General features: G+C 42.9%; 1 protein-coding gene across 1 annotated transcript in view; it reads left to right on the top strand.

The window, feature by feature from the left end:
• LOC308635863 (integrin beta-3) overlaps positions 1-16076 on the top strand; it is a 59783-nt gene extending 43707 nt beyond the window's left edge. The window contains exons 11-15 of the mRNA XM_081270669.1: positions 1203-1425; positions 2381-2481; positions 4521-4640; positions 11232-11398; positions 13238-16076. Coding sequence (XP_081126795.1) covers positions 1203-1425; positions 2381-2481; positions 4521-4640; positions 11232-11398; positions 13238-13303 — 677 coding nt within the window. The 3' untranslated portion in view covers positions 13304-16076. The remainder of the gene's footprint in view (positions 1-1202; positions 1426-2380; positions 2482-4520; positions 4641-11231; positions 11399-13237) is intronic.
• Positions 16077-20038: the final 3962 nt, after the last annotated feature.

Below are 20038 nucleotides of genomic sequence, written 5' to 3'. Positions count from 1 at the left end.
GGAAATACTTACTTCCTTGGTCGGTTTGGAACACAGATGCAGTTCTTTTGTCTAAATGCTTTCCAAGGCTTCCCTCCTTCACTGCCAAGACACCATATTCTGAATTGAGAAGAGGACCAGGATAAGAAGGACAAGTTGTGTTGGTGATGTTAGGGACAGTTGAACTGTGTGTACAACTCAAAAACAATTTATTGTGGAGAATATTCTGCAACTTTTGAGGGCAGAGGAGGAACAAAGATGAGCCAGCAGAGGCTTGGTGAAGGCCGCTGGGCTATGCAAGGTCATTGCTAATGATCGTCCATACTGCTGTCCTTAGGAAAATCTCTCTTTTTTTTCGTTCATCTTCTTTTGTTCTCTGCTGTCTTTTTGTGGGATTTAGTTAAGAACTCCAGACCTCAGCAGGCTGTGAGGTAGGCTACATCTGTTCTTTCTGCTGACTTAACTCCATTGCCGACTCCATGGGCTCTTGGTACCTTCTGTCTGCCCCTTGGATGCCCCACCCCATGCCCCCATGTATTGGGGCACTCTGTGTATCTTCCCTTCCCTGTCCTCCATGGCCCCTGTGTTGAGGTTTTCCTGTCTTGGCTATGCGCTCTCAGATCGCAGCTGCTCACCTGGCAAGGTGGCACGTAGCCAATTTGAGAAAAAGAATAACGGACATCTGTGGCTGAGTTGTTAGTGGGAGGGACCAGCTCATTCAAATCAGAGCCTATGTGGGTGTCTAACCCAGCTGGGAGAAGACAATGATGATAAAGGTCTGGTTGGAGAGAGGAGCAGTCTATGCCAGATCAAAGGGAGAGAGTTTGGGGCCTGAGGGTCACTTTGCTGTCTCAGGCCACATCATCCAGGATCCTGGGTACTCTCTGTGGGTGCAAGCTATGGCTCAGTGCTGTGCCAGTTCTCAAGGCTGAAGATCTGCCTTGTCCTCATACAAGGGCAAGAGGAAGGTAGGAGGCTTGGGAAACTCAGCTCCTGAGACTCCTTTGTCCTGTAGGGATTCAGACCAAGACCTTCCACACCTTGGAACATCTGGAGAGTGTGTCCCCGTGGAGTAGGGTTCCCCTGATATGGGGCCAGTTCCCTGCTGACCTGGAGGATTATTATCTGTCTGGCTGGGAGAGCAGAATGGAAGTGTGTGGCAGGCTGCCACGGGAGTGGGACAGTCACTAGCTGATCCACCCTCTTGGGCTGTCTGCTTTCAGGGCATGGCCAGTGCAGCTGCGGGGACTGCCTGTGTGACTCCGACTGGACTGGCTACTACTGCAACTGCACCACCCGTACTGACACCTGCATGTCCAGCAATGGGCTTCTGTGCAGCGGCCGGGGCAAGTGTGAATGTGGCAGCTGCATCTGCATCCAGCCAGGCTCCTATGGGGACACTTGTGAGAAATGTCCCACTTGCCCGGATGCCTGCACCTTTAAAAAGTGAGTGGGCAGTTTGGAGAGATTTGGGAGGCTGGGAGTGGGGAGAGGGTCCCCTGGACTAGAATCCTCAACTCTTAAGGTCTTAAAGTTCTACCTCTTACTCACTGAAGCTTTAGGAAGAAGAGTTTGCTCCTGTCAAATGGCTTCTCTCCTCTTTCCAATGAAAACTATGGGGAGTTGGAGGTAGAGCCAACAGCAAGGGGCCAAAGTAGCACTAGCTGGATTCTAGTTGGAGCAAACTCTCTCCTAGGGTGGCATCTCGAACACTCCCAAATTCAGAAAGGAAGGCTAAGCCAGATATTCTCTGGAACATTCCAGTGCTGATGTTCTGATTCTATAGGAGTTGCAGAGGCTGGAATTGGGGAGGACACTGTGCGACAGGGGCAACTCGCCAGTACACACTTCACCTGTTTGTGGGTCAGAGGAAGCCCCAAGTCCGAAGCTCTGCCAGTCTTCTTACCACTTTAAGCAGGGCTGGAGTATTGGGCGTGCACTGTGCAGCTATACAGGGCCCCATGCTTAGTAGGGCCTTTGCATGTTCTTCTGTCACAGTTCTTCGTAATTTTTGAACAATAATTTCATTTTGTCCTGGGCCCCCCAGTTTTGTGACAAGTTTTGACTTTAAAGTTCCCAGAAGTGTGTAGGGCTCACATATCCTGATTGGTACATGAAGTTTAACAAGGGACCCGGGGACCTCTGGCTGCGGATGAGGAGCCTGTGGGTGAGGAGGACACCTTTACTCCTGAACTCCACACTTGACTATTTGGGGCCTTAGGATGATTTTACAGTGTGTGTGTGTGTGTGTGTGTGTGTGTGTGTGTGTGTGTGTGTGTTGTGTTATTAAATTTTTTAAACTGAGGAGCCGCTTTCTGGGTACGTAGAGGTCAGAGGTGGACTGGGACATGCCTCAGCTTGCTGCTGCCTTGCTTTAATCGCTGCGTCCTCTCTCCTTTAGGGAATGTGTGGAGTGTAAGAAGTTTGACCGGGGAATCCTACAGGAGGAAAATACCTGCACCCGTTACTGCCGCGATGAGATTGAGTCTGTGAAAGAGCTTAGTAAGTTCAGCAGGCCTCAGAGTCTCACTCGTCTGGGTTCTGAATGTTTTCACTTCAATCTCAGAACCTGCCCAACTCCCATCTGTAACATGGAAGAGTAATTCCTGCTTCAAGAACTGGTCATGCAGGCCTGATGCACAGCAGGCATGAAATGAAGTCTAACTTTCTTGAGAGACCTCCTCTGACCCCTCCAGAGTGCCCCTTTCTGATTCCTGAAGCACACAGACCCAGCAAAAACCTGTGCGTAACTTGTAAAGGGTGTATAAATTGGACAACCCTAACTTCACCCCATCCCCAAAGAAAGAAAGATAATGTACTCTACTTAAAGATAAAAAACCAGAGGCACACACTTGGGAAGTGGTTGCCTATGGTGGGCCTCATCTTAGCCTAGTAGGCTAGTTCACTTTATTAAAAGTTAAGCAATACTCAGGCTTGTTTGGAGGAAAACCTTCACCCTGATGGTCATTACCCAAATCTCTTTATCCTGAAGCCCTACTTCTGGCTTTCTGGAGCTCCCCAGAGATAAGACAGAAATATGAACACAGCAGGGAGCAAAATTCTTGCCTGCAGTTATTTTTCTTTTACTTCATCTTGATTTTAAAGATGATCTTTGCTGCTGTCAGCACAGCTGATGTGGGGGTTATCTGGGCCGGGAGGCACTAGGTGGTGCTAGGGAGATGCCATCTCTCTGAAGATAACAATCGCCCACAAGGGCAGGAAATTCGTTTTTAGTGAGATCCGTTGTGAGATGGCCAGGCAGTCAGCTTTGGGTGGGAGTGTTATGGAAAAGAGTGAGATCTCTGAACCTTTTGATTAATATCAGAAGTGGGCTGGGGTGAGGTTGGTGATTTGGGGATTGAGTTTGAAGAGGGAGTTTTCTTCTAGAGGGGGCTATACTTCTATAATTAGCCCAGAGGAAGGGTATGCTAAGATGTCAAGGTATTTTTATCATCTAGACCAGGTGGGCATTAGTTGATAAGCATTTCTTTACCCACCTCCTTTGTCACCATAATCATCATAAGGGTAAGTGCTTACCTATATGAATTTTATAACTTATGAAAATTTAAAAAAAGCCTCTTTCCTACTCATTCATTACATATTTTTCTCCAAACCTAATGAAGTAGAACTATAGTACTATTGTTACCTTTATTTTGTGAATGAGTAAACTGAGTCTCAAGAAAATTAACTTGCCCACACAAGGGAGAAATGCATTGAGAACTAAATCCTGAAAGGTTTACTCTTTCCTTTGTGCTGTGGTACCAGTACTGATGGCCTGTTGACTTCAGGTCCACTGGAATGTATTTTTAGACTCATGTTCTAGTCCCTCTCCATCACTTATTTGCAGTGGGAATCTTGGCACATTTGCTTAATTTCATGGTGTATCAGTTTTGCCCATCTGGTTCCTCAGTATAGGATGTAGTGCAACTGGTGGAGGGTAACCGTAGTGTCACCAACAGAATAACAGGTTGGAGAGTTAAATGACACACTGTGGGAGGCACACTAGATCAGAAACAGACATGGAAGAGCTAAAAGGGCTGTGTAAACAAACTATGGAGAATTATTGAGCAAGCAGAGAAAGAGAAGGGAGGAAATGCCTACTGTATGTTAAGGTCTGTTTATTTTATGCATAAAATTCTCCACCAACTCTGTAAGGTGGGGAGATCATCTCCCTTTTATAGATAGATGAAGAAAGAGAGAATGAGTTAGGTCAAATAACTTACCCAAGATCACATGGCTGGTAGGAAGCGGAGCCAGGATTTGAATCAAAATGTATAATGTTATTATGTCATGTCCCTTCCAGAGGAAGGAATAAGAACCAATAAGGGCCCTTGAGGGACAAAATACATCCGTGAGGGTCAGTGAGTGGCAACTGCCAGGCATGCCGGCTATCTTGAACCTAGGCATCTGGCCTAATATCAGACACAGGGTTTCCTGTCACATGTTCTTCTAGAAGTCCTGTGGCAGAGGTCTTGAAATCTGTCATCTTCTAGGAATTGACTTGTTTTTCATTCTTCCATATTCTCCTCTCCCTTCCCCAGAGGACACTGGCAAGGATGCAGTCAACTGTACCTACAAGAATGAGGAAGATTGCGTCGTCAGGTTCCAGTACTATGAAGACTCTAGTGGAAAGTCCATCCTGTATGTGGTAGAAGAGCCAGGTGAGTGACTCCTGAAGTCCTTTCTTTACCCCCCAGGAGAGAGAACAATCTTAGGCAGGAATTTCTACCCACCACTCCTCTTAAACTGAACAGGTTAAACCTGGCTTTAAAAGTGATGTGAGAGTTTGTCACCCTGGTGAGGGGATGTATAAACATAAGTATCAGCAAGAAAGTGACTTTCTAATTGAGGAGACAGAAAGATAAGAAGGTGGGTAAGGAGAGGAAGAAGGTGGGTTTGGATGTCATCAAGGAACAAAATATGTCGTGACTATTTTTTCCCCTCAGTTTTGGGGACGGAACCCAGGGCCTCATGCATGCTAGGCCGGTGTTCTATCACTGAGGTACATCTGCAGTCCTATCATTGCATTTTTGGAGGCAATAAGGTCAAGAAATAAGGAATTTAGATTCTAGAACTTTATAGCACATGGCATAAGTTCTACTGAGGACAGCTGCAATGAGTACCCTGCCTGCTGCTATAAGAGGAAGGCCTGACGGTGGGAGGCACTAATCCTACCATGTTATGGCAGGATATAGTGATAGGTTTCTGGCACTGACTCAAGGCTGCATTGAACACCGAAAAGATTAAAAATACTGCTTGCTCTCAAGACCCTTTGGAAGTAGGAGGAGTCCACCCTGCCATAACCAGACCAACCACAGGTTGATTACCACCCAACAGTTGGATTTGTTTGCTTCACCTTACCACCATCATGGCCTCTGTCTTCATCCATTTTCTACTGCTATAAAGAAAATACCTGAGGCTGAGAAATGTATGAAGAGGAGAGGTTTCATTTGGTTCATTTTGGAGGCTAGAAGTCCAAGATCAGTGGTTTCATCAGTTCATCCTCTGGTGAGGACCCCCTGGGCTACATCACCACATGGTGAATGCTGACTGTTGAACCCAGGGCCATGTGCTAAGCCCGTGTTCTATCATTGAACTATACCCTCACCCAGGCTGGGAACGAATGGGGGTCCAGTGAGAACTACATTAATCCCTTGCAAGGGCAATGCTCCCAATGACCTAACTACTTTGACCTATCTCTTACAGGTTCCAGCACTTCAATATTCCCATGTTGGGAACCAAGCTTTTAGCACATGAATGCTTCAGGGACACACTCAAAGCATATCCAAACCATATACCTTCTTTGCCCTTAAACAACAGATTAAGATATGAATCATTAGAAAATAATTTGGAATACTTACTATATACTGGATACTATGCTAGGTGCTGAAACTAACAGTAAATAGGCAGATGTGGTACTCGCAGGCCATGGGGGAGACAGGCATGGAAATCAATAACGTCATTGCAGTGGGATAGGACTGTTAATGGTGGAGGCTGCGCAAACACTAGAACGAAGGAACAACCTTGGAAGGCTGAACTTGAATCAGTTGGTATCCTGATATTCATAGCTGTAAGAATTTCTTCAAATCATCTTTTAGACAAAGGACCAGAATTTTTTTTTCTGCAAAGGACCAAAATATTTTAGGTTTCAAGGGCCATATGGTCTCTGCTGTGGCTACTCAGCCCTGCTATTATAGCAGGAAAGCAGCCATAGATATTCTGTAAACTTGTGGACAATGGCTATATATTTTTATTTGTTCTTTTTAGATATACATGATAGTAGAGTGTATTTTGACATATTGTACATTCATAGAGTACATAATTTATTTTAATTAGGATCCCATTCTTGTGGTTGTGCCACAAGAATGAAGTTTCACTAGTGGTGTATTCATATATGAACATAGGAAAGTTATGTCTAATTCATTCTACTGTCTTTCCTATTCTTATCCTTCTCCCTTCCCTTCATTCCCCTTTGTCTAATCCAATGAAATTCTATTCTTCTCTTCACCCCCTGTTGTGTATTAGCATCCACATATCAGAGAGAACTTTTGACCTTTGGTTTTTGGAGATTGGCTTGTTACACTTAGCATGATAGTCTCCAGATCTATGGCAAAAGTCATAAAGTCATTCTTTTTTATGGCTGAGTAGTATTCCATTGTGTATATATACCATATTTTCTTTATCCACTCATCTGTTGAAAGGCATGAAGGTTGGTTCAATAGGTTAGGTATTGTGAATTGGGCTGCTATAAACATTGATGTGACTGTGTCACTGTAGTATGTTGCTTTGAAGTCCTTTGGGTATGTACTGACGAGTGGGATAACTGGGTCTAATGGTTCTATTCCAGGTTTCCTGAGGATACTTTCCAGTGTGGTTGCACCAATTTTCTTTTTTTTTTAAAATTTTTTTATTAGTTGCTCAAAACATTACAATGATCTTGACATATCATACATTTGATTCAAATGGAGTATGAATTCTTATTTTTCCACATGTACAGATTACAGTATCACATTGGTTTTACAGCCACGTTTATACATACAGCCATACTAGTGTCTATTGTATTCTGCTGCCCTTCCTATCGGTTGCACCAATTTTCAATCCCACTAGCAATGTATGAGTGTACGTTTCCCCCACATCCTCACCAACACTTATTGTTACTTATATTCTTGATTGTTGTCATTCTGACTGGAGTGAGATGGAATCTCGGTGTAGTTTTGATTTGTATTTCTCTAATTGCTGGAGATGTTGGACATTTTTTCATGTATTTATTGGCCATTCATATTTATTCTGTGAAGTGGTCATGGCTGTATTTACAGAGAGAGTTGATAGTTGCATTTGGCTCATGGGTTATATTGTTTGCTAGCCCTTGGTCCACGAGCAGGGGTTCTCAAACTTTAGCATATTTTCCTGTTTAAAAAAAAAACCCAGTGCTGGGGTCATAACTTAGTAATAAAGTACTTACCTAGCATGTGTGAGACTTTGGGTTCAATCCCCAGCAACAAAGAACAGTCCTGAGCCCTGTCTTACTTCCACAAACCACACCTCTGTGCTGTTAGTGTTCCTGGCAATTGGGCTACACCCCAATATTTGAGAGCCTCTTGCTTTAGGCTCACCACTTCCCCCAAGAAGCCTTCTCAGTCCTCCCCTGGCCTCCATATTGCTGACTAGGTTTGGTTCTTCTGTTTGACTCGCATAGCATCTGTGCTTCCTTAGAAGGGCCTTCATTTCACTAGAATTAAATTGCTTCTTTAATCAGCTCATCTGCTCAGATCATATGCTGTGCGGATACACAAACCATGCCTGTCTTATCTATTGCTATATCCCTGTACATCTACCAAGAAGTTAGTTAATAAAGAGGTTTTGAATGATTTTCTAGGTTTGATTATTCCTAGAGGAAAAGTGAGTGTATGTACATCTTGATATCTGCTAACCAGAATTTTGGCTGCTTGGGGAGGGAAGAAAATGAGGTGGTTTGAAAAAGGAGGCAGGAAAGTCTGGAGGAGCTACCCCAGGTCTCCCTTCCTTAGGAAAGAGCTGCCACATCTACGTCACCCAGGGCGTTGCTATGTCCATGGGTGGAGGAATGCATGGTGTCCTGTTTGGAATGTTGTCCACTAGCCCTTCCCAGAGCTTTTGCCCTTTATATGGGAAAAGGAAGGTCAAGAAAGGGCATAACCTTAATTTTATTTAGCCACTTCAAGGGCAGTTGACATGAGGAAGGAGAGAGGAGAGTCTGGGGATGTGTCCAGGAGCCAGCAGGGGTGGACTGGTTTGACCACGATTTCCTCACGCCATCCCACCCACCCTAGCTGCGATTTTGTCCCTACTAATTTCAGAAGGGCATTGTGTCTTTGCTTTTGGGTCTAACATTATCTCATCTCTTTGTACACCTGTCTTGGCTGGTACTTTTGATGAATCATTTATCCAAATCATTTGGCTTGGGATTTTGAGACTGCAATCTACTGCCTCAGGTTGTGGGGAATAGAGATGATGGTAATGCTGGTGCCCTGTCAGGAGACCCACTCCTCCACGTTAGGATAAGGGACTCTAGTATAATATGTCAAAATACACTCTATTGTCATGTATATCTAAAAAGAGCAAAACAAAAATTAAGTAAAATAAAAAGAATATGGGCCCCTCATTTCCTCTCTGTTTGTCCTGGCTCTGCTTCTCCTCTTAGCCCCAGCCCCAATTATTTCTAGGGACTCCAACTTTGGGGAGGTTGTAGCAGCTGGGTTCCCAGAGGATAGTAGGAGATATCTCTTTCTCATGGCCTCTCAGATGCTCTCTTTGAAGGGCTGAGCCCTGGCAGGGCAGTAAAAGGGAGTATGTCACATGGCTAGGCATTGGCCATGTGGGGAATGGCCATGTGGAACGGGCTCCTGAGCTGGGGCCTGTTCATTCCCGGATAGTTTCCAGATAAAATACAGTACGTTCCAGGCGCTGTTTGGTACATACTTACCCTTAAAACTAACTCCTTGTTTATCTGAAAATAAAATTTATCTGGGCTTCCTATAATTTTGTTTGTTAAACCTGCCAACCCTACCCAGACTCCTCTGACCTTGGGTCACTCAATCTGGGGCTGTTGCTGCAGCTGGAGGTGCCTTTCAGAGACCACCTGATCTTGTCTTCTGCTTCTGGGAAGCCACATACCCCTGTTGGGACAGATGAGTAACAGATTGATCTCACCTGAATACCTCCCGGGATTCTACCTGTCCTGCCCAGACTAACATGCAGAAGGAAGAGATTTCACCTTGGGGTTTGAAGGTCAGCCCTACTCCATTCTTCCAGGGAATTCATAATTGCTTTTCCCAGAAAAACTGGGGCCCTTCACTCCTGGGAATTCAGACGCTGGAACCTCGCAGCCTCTCTCCAGGCGTCCCTTTAATTATAGATAGGGTGTAACTTGGTGGTTTGGAAAAGGACCAACTTGGTTTGTGGTAGTGGTTGTGTTTGTGTAATGTGTGGTGAGCATAGAGTGTATGTTTAGAGAAGAAGGTGGGAGACAGTGTGGAAAGTGGGTGTGACTTCCTCTCCAGACTCATCAGTACCCGTACATACAGACACCTGGTTTCATAACACTTGAGGTTCCAGAGTGAGGTCATTTGTCAGACACCTGCAGTTTATGGGAGCAGTGATCTGCAGAGGATAATCAGCTGACCCTCAGAGGGATGACGGACCTCTGTCTGCTTTGGTTATTGACTGGGGCTGAACAGGAAGTCAGCTTACAATGGGGTAGGATTCTGGATGACTAAATATTTTGAGAAAGAACCTTTAAGATTATCGTGGCTGGCAGGCTTCCTGGTCTCTAAGCATGCTAAAAAGGTTCATCGCCCTTAAGGATATAAATATCTAAACCACAATTAACAGACACTAATGTCTACCGGGGCTCAGTTAGCAAATAAATAAAAACGCTGGGTATAAGAAGAACACTGGTAATAATGGCCCCTACTATTTATTGTGAGCCAGGCATTGCTTTCAGTTCTTTAAATATATTTCATTTAATTATTACTCTTTGCAATTTTTAAAATTGAGTTTGAAGGGTTGGGGTGTAGTTCATTGGTAGAGCACTTGCCTGTCCTGTGCAAGGCTCTGGGTTCAGTCCCTAGTACCCCACCCACCCACCCCTAAAAGGGAATGTGAATACTTTCTCCATTTTAAAGACAAAGAAAATAGAAAACAGACATCCAGAAAAATTAGTTACTGAATGTCACATCGTACAGTGTGTTAAGCCAGGATTTAAATCCAGAGTGCACAGTGGTACAGACACAAGGACAAGTCACACTTTGCCTCTGTTTAGGGAAGAAATGGGAGAGTGGTGAGGACTCTCACAAATAGAAAACACTGTGTCCCAGGTAAAAGGAGCAACTGCTCTCAGCTGTAGTTGGTGGCCACTTCATAGGGATATTGTTCTAGAGTTTCCAAATCTTTTGATTCTTTTTTTTTCTCTTTTTGTTGTGTGTGGGCCTGGGGATAGAATCCAGGGCCTTGTGGAGTACTCTACCACTGGGCTACACCCATAGTGGCCAAATGGATTTTTTTTTTTGTACTAGGGATTGAACTCAGGGGCACTTAACTACTGAGCCACATCCCCAGCCCTTTTTGTATTTTACTTAAAGACAGGATCTTGCTGAGTTGCTTAGGGCCTCACTAAGTTGCTGAGGCTGGCTTTGAACTCACAATCTCCTGCCTCAGCCTCCTGATTCTGCTGGGAATATAGGCATGTGCCACCAAACCCAGCAGAATCAATTAAAAAAAAAAAAACACAAAAAAACAGTTGGTTAACCCATATCAGGTGGTCTAGATTTTGTGCAGGAGTGACCAGCTTGAGAGCTCAGATTTAAACCACTCAGGACAGCTTATTACCCCCCTAAAGATTGCTCCCTTAAAAACAAACAAACAAACAATGAATTTGTTTTAAAACTGTCCTGTTTCCTTCAGAGGCGTTTCCAGTGCATTGTTCCTCTGAAATAACACTCAATGGGCTGGGGATGTGGCTCAAGCGGTAGCGCGCTCGCCTGGCAAGCGTGCCGCCCGGGTTCGATCCTCAGCACCACATACCAACAAAGATGTTGTGTCCGCCGAGAACTAGAAAAAATAGATATTAGAAGAGTTCTCTCTCTCTCTCTCTCTCCTCTCTCTCTCTCTCTCCTCTCTCACCCTCTCTTTAAAAAAAAAAAAAAAAATAACACTCAAGGTCTTACATTCATGGCCAGTTCAAGTGGTTCCTGCTCTCTGCTTCTTCCTTGCAGAGTGTCCCAAGGGTCCGGACATCCTTGTGGTCCTGCTGTCAGTGATGGGGGCTATTCTGCTCATCGGCCTTGCTACTCTGCTCATCTGGAAGCTTCTCATCACCATCCACGACCGGAAAGAGTTTGCTAAATTTGAGGAAGAACGAGCCAGAGCAAAATGGGACACAGTAAGAGGCTGGGTTGGGCTGGGCATTTTCTTGAGTCTTTGGTTCGAGAACCTGAAGTGGGAACAGCAGCTGTTCAGAGTGGCCAGGGTCATCCAGTACTGCAGTTTTCGGATTATCCTCTGTTCTGGAAACTGGGAGATGGTCTCACTGTTGTCTTTAAGCTTCCTGAAAACTACCGGATCCTCTACCACACGGTGACCATGGGCCATGTCTTGAGTACTGATAGAACAAATAGGACCCAGCTCTGCTCCAACAGTGTAAAGAAATGGAAAAGAAACTTACTCTTCAATTGAGGGAGACAAGACAAACCTATATTGAGAACAATAATACATTATATAGTATTGAAGTCCAAAGCATTAAAAACAAATAGAAAAAAAGAGAATAGCTAACACTGACTGAGGGTTTGCCATGTGCCAGGAACTGTTCTAAATGCTTTTTTATATATTAGCTTATTTCATCCCTGAAACAACCTTTGTGGTGGGGAGTGTTAGTGTTCCCATTTTATAAGTAAGAGAACTGAGTGCAAGGGAGTTCAGTGCTTGTCTGATTGTGGGAGGGAATTAGGTAACTATAGGACTTCCTTTTGGGGTCAGCCACTTAAGAATAGTGGCAGGACATCAATCTACCTCATTCTCTTCTTTGCTCCCAAATGATGAAATGGTAGTTTCCAAATCAGGCTCTTTATGGTCCCTGTTGTTTATCTTGATTTAAGCCAATCAAACAAGCATTTATTGAGAACTTTTTATATACTAATTTTACTGTATTCTCCTTTGGTTCATCTTCCATATCTTAACTATTTTCTGGACCTTTTACATGACATTTGATTCCTTAAATGTCCAGGGTTAGGCCAAAAGTTTGATCCCATTTGGTGGTGATCCCAGGACTTTGTACCCAATAGTTCCAAGAACCTTGGATGTTTCTGTTAAGAGCATACAGAGCATGCTGAGTCTCCAAAGGACAGAAGAATGTGCTGGGCTTCTTGCAGTTACCATTAAGAACTACTTAGCCAGGTGCAGTGGTGTGCACTTATAATCCTAGCAATCGGGGGGCTGAAGCAGGAGGATCACAAGTTTAAGGCCAGCCTTAATAAGTTAGTGAGAGACCCTCAACAATTTAGTGACTCCCTGTTTCAAAATAAGAAATAAAAAGGGCTGGGATGTAGCTCAGTTGTAAGGTGTCTCTGGGTTCACTTTCTAATGCCAAAGGGGGGAAAAAAGAAAAAAAAAGAGAAAGAACTGCCTAACTTCATGGGTTTTGTCATTTTTTTGTTGGAAAATAATTTGAGAAACCCAGTGAGGGGCTTATTTTTCCCTGATAATATGACAGTTTTGTAGGTAATCATTGAAGAGATGAAAACAAATTAAGAATTATTTCAGCCAAAGCAGTCCTCTGTGTTCTGACCTTCACCCATCAACCACTACATTTCTCTCTCTGCCTCACATTGGCTGGCACTGTCACAGCGAAAGAAAAAGGGGAGAAAAACAAAAGAAAGAGTAGGGTGAGAGGAGAAAACAGGACAGATTTGGGTGAAAGCTATTCTAGAAGGTTTTGGGATTGTCAAAGAATGATGGGCCTCCAAAAAAAAAAAAAAGTGCTGGACTGATTTTAACCCTTTAAAAACAGCCACAAGGTGGCCACATCATTTTTCCTCCTCTCATTTCCTGCCCATTCCCATTCTAAAAGTGAAAGTGTGAGTAAAATGAGCACTAGCCTGTTTCATCCAGTCTAGGCCAGAGAAGGGTGTCTTGGGCAAACCTCTCAGGTGAAATTGAAGCCTTTGGGACATGAGAGGACCCCGGAACTGACTGTGTGACACTCACTCTCCTCTTCTCTCCACAGGCCAACAACCCACTGTATAAAGAGGCCACGTCCACCTTCACCAATATCACCTATCGGGGCACTTAATGACAAGACGTCATCATCAGATCATTATCAGACTATGCCAGGATTGTGGGCGTCTCTGCCATCATGTTTACAGAGGACAGTATTTGTGGGGTGGGATTTGGGGCTTGGAGTGGGGTGGGCTGGGAGAATGTCAGTATTTGTGCGTGTGTGTGTGTGTGTGTGTGTGTGTGTGTGTGTGTGTTACACGTGGGGAAATGTTTAATTTAAAACGTGTGATGTGTCCCCAGAGCACAGCTCCTCGGCCTTTGTTCTCCAATGCCTCCTGCAGGGATGTGTCCTGCTTAGCTTGAGGGTGACGTGGAGCTGAGCAGCTGTTCTTCATTACCTCAGTGAGAAGCCAGCTCTCCTTAGTAGGCCATTCTCCCTCAAGAAAAGGGCAGGGCTGAGGCTTCTCATTTCAGAGAAAGGGATGCTAAGCCCCGGCTCTGTCCTGAGTTTGTAATTTTATGGCATCGGGTCTGACTCTCAGGAACTGCTGGCCCATGCAGCCCGGTTTTTGTCACCTGTGTCTCTGTGTCCTTACATTTCCCTCAGGCTGAAGGGAGAGTCAGGGGAGAGCTTCCTGTGCCTTCTGCCACCACCTGGATCAGCTGTGGTTCTCTTGAAAGGGAAGTCCTTGCCACCTAATATACGTTGACCTGATGAGAGTGAGGAAGGCAGGGCCACTCAGGGTCCTGCATGGCCTGGGGGATGTGCCAGCTTTCCCTAGTTCATAATCACGACCCTTTAGATTTGACTCCCTGGCAACTCTGCGCTGGAGGTTTGTTCAGAAATGTCATCCTTAGACCAGCCCCTTCTCTTTTCCTCCCATTTCCACACCCTGGCTGTGGTAGATATTTGCTGCGTACTGGAGACTTCTCTCATGACCAATGGCGGGTGCTATGGTGAGCACCAGAGGTCCTCCCCTTCAGACCTCTGCTCCACGTCCGAGGCACCTCCACAACCTAAGCCCGGGCCTCTGTGTGCTACATCCACCCACAGGGGTGGCTGCATTTACCTACCTCATGGGTGTCTTGTGAAGAAGTCATTCCCATGAGTCTATTGAACCTAAGTGCCAGGATGGCACAATGGGCCAGTTGTATCAGCTTGTGTGGCCTCTATTCCTACAGGAAGGACAGCCTCATTTTAACTCAGTCTTTAATCTGAGAGGTCACAAGTGCAATTTTATTTTATTTTGTTCGTGGGAGCACCTGAAATCATGATGAGGTTTGCTTACTCTAAAGGGACATGTCTATAAACATTCTTACTTTATATTTGTAATTTTATTTGATGACAAAGAAGGAAAGTATAAAAAGCCATGCAGACATGAGTGGGAAGCAGACACACCCATTTGGCATCATTCATAGGAATTTGCTGCCCAGTTGCTGGGTCTATAAGGACCCTCAATTCTTGGGAGCCTGTGGGAATAGATGTATGGACATGCTGGACCTTTCCTGAGGGAGAAGGACTGTTCTCTTGTCCCAGCAAAAGCAGTTGCTTCATTGGTGTTGACTTTTACCCCACATGAAAACTGGTCTTAGCACCCTAGAAACGGGTAAAGATTTATAAGCAGAAAATTTGAGTCCTGTATTCGGTGTCACAGATAAGGAACCTTTAATGCTAATTAGGGCAAGCCACTTTCTTCTCCCCAGGGCTCAGTTCTCTAGTAGTAAAAAGTATGGATTTGGACAAGCCAACCATGAAGGCCCAATGTAACATTCTGAGATGCCAGAATCTTAATGGTATTAAACATGAAGTCAAAATTCTGTGGGTGTGGGATGGGACTGGGGTGCAGTTCAGTGGTAGAGCCCTTGTCTAGCATGTGTGAGACCCTAGGTTTGATACCAAGCACAGCAAAACAAACAAACAAAAACAACAACAAAACTGAGGGATGTTGCTAGAGTTTGCTTTTTAGTTGGAAGATCTGAGAGCCCTGGCTTTGGGAAGGATAGATGTTAATCCCTATCATTCTTCTCAATGAGAATCTCATCCTCATTCTATCTTATCTCAGAACCCTTTCTCCAACTTTTGTTAGCAGGTATGTCTCCTGATGTAGCACTTAAGTTTCACTTAGTTATTATTTCTTAGTTATTTTGCATATCAATAAGAAGTAGCTGATCCAGATGTTAACACTGAGAATAAGCCTTGAAATTACTAATGAGGCTGATGACTGAGCCCTTTCTCACTGGTAAATTACCCTCACAGTAAGAGATGGGAATATGTAGAGGGACAAATAAGGGAAGAGAAGGATGATCACAAATCCAAGAAGTTCTGAAGTTAATTGTGATAACCTTTGGCTATCAAGACAGATTTTATGAGAGTAATAGTGGGACATTTTCTTTAGATAGGATGGTTTACATGAAGAAACCCTATGGAAGGAGGAAGGCAGTGTATCCCAAGGATGAAAAATATTGTGAACTCTTGTGTGAGCTTCTGGGACAAGGCTTGTAGGCCTTGAAGACCCGTGTTGCTTGTTTGCCAGATGGAGACTAGGGGTTAGTTTTGGCATCGGGTGAACATCTAAATAGTATTTTGGCATCAGACAATATAGTGCAAAGGGGTTGTACCCAGCTCTTTTGGGGGTAATTTTATGTTCGGTCTCAGGGTCTGTGGACAAGAGTTGGAAAACTGAACATTCCTGACAAGTTGCTGTATCAGGAGTCAGTTCTTTACCTCTCAGTCCTTCCTAGACTGTCCAGACACTTCTGTTTGTTAAGTTTCCTGAAATTACTTAAATGCCTTCCTGACTTCCTCACCACCTCCTCTGAGTTGTGCAACAGTGAATTAAATGTGTTTTCCAAAAAGAACTGGCCTAAGGCTGTCCAGTGCTTCCTGTGTTGTTATTTCTGTTTCCTCTGGTTAAAAAAGAATAAGTGTCATTGCCTCACAAATGATTATTTTAGAGTAAGCATGCTTCCAAGTGTAACAGAATGACGAGTACTATGTAAACTGAAGTTTCCGTCAGGACCCAGGGCCTTGCTTTTCTTTTTAAAGAGAGAGAGAGAGAGAGAGAGAGAGAGAGAGAGAGAGAGAGAAAGTTTTAATATTTATTTTCTAGTTTTTGGCGGACACAACATCTTTGTATGTGGTGCTGAGGATCGAATCCAAGCCGCACGCATGCCAGGCGAGCGCGCTACCGCTTAAGCCACATCCCCAGCCCCCAGAGCTTTTCTTTAGACAATAATATTTTCAAAATGAATAGGCTATTACTAAGAGTTTGTTCTAACAGTTTCGAGTACTTTTTAAAAAATTGACATTATTTAGGAAGTTGTGCAACAACCTCAACCTCAACAACCTCAACAGAACAGATTGTCATGCTTCCTTTGTGGGAAACATGAACAATAAAGGCTTGATGGCAAATTATTTATAGGGCCATTTACATGTCCAAATTTTACTTCAAGTATTGGGTGTCAAAGTGTGGTCCCAGGACCAGCCACATCAGTATCACCTGGAAACTTGTGAGACATGAATATTGAGCCAGATGTGGTGGTGCACTCCTGTAATCCCAGCAGCTCAGGGGGCTGAGGTAGGAGGATCGCAGGTTCAAAGCCAACCTCAGCAATTTAGTGAGGCTTTAAGCAATTCAATAAGACCTGGTCTCAAAAAGGGCTGGGGATGTGGCTCAGTGGTTAAGTGTCCCTGGGTTCAATCATCCCTGGTACCAAAAAAAAGGACACATAGTAAACACAAGATATATGAGGCTACTACCAATGTAACATGGCACTGTATTTTACAGTCAATGTAGGAGTATACTCTAAAATAATGATAAAATACATAGTAGAGTTGATACATTAACTAATAACAGTACTTTATCATCATTAAGTGTTTTGTACCTAATACAGAATATGTACTTAATAATCTACGTGCTACTTTGGCAGTATATTAGATTTGTTTACATATAACTAATGTGTTATTCTACAACATTATTATGGTTATGATGTCACTAGGTGGCAGGAATTTTTTAGCTCTATTATAATCTTATGGAACCACTGTCATATATACTGTTGGTCATTGACCAAGATGTGGTATGCAGCTCATGGCTGTACTAAATCAAAAAATCTGAATGTGGGACTCAGCAATCTGTGTTTTAATGATTCGGCTACATGCTTATGTTTGAGAACAGATCTAGAAAGAAGGTTATAGAAAGCTCAGTCACTATACTGTTAAGAAAATACCTTGGCTGGTTGATTCAGAAAACCAAATATTCACCCACACAAAATGAAATTCTACTTTTGATCCATTTTTCAAGTTAAGTGATTTTGGCTTCTTGAGTTCATTCAAAGCCACATATTTCCATGAAAAAACTAAAAGCGGTAATAGATTGGAATCTTGTAACAACAAAAACTAACAGCATACTTGGAAGGCACCTAAGAAAACTTCTTTTGTGTATCAAACTGCAGGCTATCACAGAATTTATTCACAAGAGTTGGGATTAAAATCTAATTATTAATATTATCATCCTATAGGATGCCAAAATAAGATGGTAGAATTTATAACTTCATTTCTGCTATTTACAATTTATTGATCACTGACAGTGTGGGATTGAACAACTTTACAAAACACTCCCATCACTTTTGCCTTTGAGTCTTAAATTTCTTACATAATATACATTTTGAAAGTAACACAATGAACAACATTATAAAAAGATTATATGAATATAGACCTAATCCTTTTATGTTGAAATCTTGTGAGATTTTTAAATTTATATCTTAGTCACAGGCAACTAAATGGATAGAAGTGGAGACCTTGTGAGAAAAAAGAAAGATGTGCAAGGATGTTAGCTGGACTCTGCTTTTCCTGACTCTTGCATGTCAAACACATTTGTAATACTTTAGCTCTGGGCCTCTGTTATCTGAACTCTACAGTAATAGAGCCATCTAATGACCATTGGGGCCAATTACAAGCAGATTGGTAATTACAGAGCACTCAGTTTTCACACTGATATAACGGAATGATAATATATGCTTTGCAAGTTAAGCCATTTAAAAATATTTCTATTTGATTTTTAATACAGTATATTTCTGAAAATATATATTCCCAATTTGTTTAATTTGGCTAATATATGCAAAGAAGACAATCTTAGATATTTGTGATTAGGGTTAAGTATATTAGTAAATAAAAATTCAAAACTCTACTCCATGTGGCTTCCTAAAAACAGTTTGTATGACAAAGGGAGATTGAGAGGTCAGGATTGTGTTTGCCGTCCTTGAAGCTGTTAATGTCATTGTGAAGCTCCTCCAACCTCTTGCATAGAGGAAGCACTTGTCGTCAGTTCTGTATTTTCTGACAATGCATACAGAAAGCAGCACTTAGAAAATTTAAGAGCCTTTACATAATACAGGAAAAAGTTTCACAATTAATTGTGTTTTACCTAATGTGTTAGCTGGGTTTTCCAGTGACTCATGCATAATTGGCATGATTCTTTGGAGAGGTCATAGTAATGGGTGGGTAACTATCGCTTTGAAGGCCAATGGAAATATCTAGTTAAGGAAAAAAAAAAGAAAAATGTTGATGGGTGTAGGCTGGACTTTGCTTTTCCTGATTCTTTTTTTTTTTTTTTTTTTTTTTTTTGCTTTTCCTGATTCTTACAATCACCGTTGTGACAAGGATTGATAAGTAGCCCAGTATATGCTTTCTCCTTCTAGGTCTCTCTTGCAGCTCGATGTGCCATGTCCAGCTCATAGACAACGAGATTTAAGTGGAAGAGGTGCATGAAACTTCCAATAATGCCATTTAAGGGCAGAAACATGGCTTTCTTCTCCCTTTCCTTCTTCCTGAAGGTGGAATTTAGAGCTAATAGCTAGAACTTAAGCAATCATGATGGAGCAAGATGTGACCTAGGGAATTATATCAGTTATCTATCTATTGCTGTATTGCAAACAGCATTACCTCACAATTTAACAAACATTGTTATATAGCTTCTGCAGTTAGGAACTCAGTGATGGCTTAGTTGGATAGTTCTGACTCAGAAGCTCTCATGAGGCTGAGATCAAACTGTTGACTAGGACTGCAAGTCAACTGAAGTCTCAAAAGGGCTGGAGAATATTTTTCTAAGATGGTTTACTCTGATGGCTGTTGGCAGGAGGCATCATTTCCATGCTGGCTATTGGCAATAGGCCAATATCCAAATGGTGGTTGGATATCTTCATAGGAACACTTGGGTGTTTGCATGACATGTTCACTCTGTTTTCTCTGAGAGTGAGTATCCAAAGGAGAGCAAGGAGGAAGCCACACTTTTTTTATGACTTAGTTTTTAAGTCATAACTTACTTTTTATAAGTGTCACCCCATCACTTTTGATGTACTTCATTATAAGTAACTTGCTACCAGCCAATCTTTAAGGGGATGCTACCTATAGAAGGAGGAACACTGTGGACAGAATCATTGTATACACTTCCTATCCCCCAGAATCCATGCATGGAATAAAGAACTTTATTGATATAATTAATGATCTTGAGATAAGGAGATTATCTTGGATTGTCTAAGTAGGTTCAAAGTAATCACAAAGGTCCTTATGGGTCAGAGTAAAAGAATCAGCATAGGAGATAGATGATAAAAGCAGGTCAGAGTGATATGGCCAGAAGTCAAGGCATGCAGATAGCTTGTAGAAGTTGGAAAAGATAAGGAATACTTCTCTACAGCCTCCAGAAGGATTTCAGTTTTTGACTTTAGCCCTGTAGGACCAGTTTTGAACTTCTGACCTCCACAAATGCTAAGATAACAAATTTGCATTGTTTAAGCCACTAAGTTTGTGTTT

The sequence above is a fragment of the Spermophilus citellus genome (genome assembly GCF_964194105.1).
Source record: "Spermophilus citellus genome assembly, chromosome: 17".
Taxonomy (NCBI): Eukaryota; Metazoa; Chordata; class Mammalia; order Rodentia; family Sciuridae; genus Spermophilus; species Spermophilus citellus.
The sequence above is the reverse complement of the archived record's forward strand: the minus strand, read 5'-3'. Positions and strand labels throughout refer to the sequence as shown.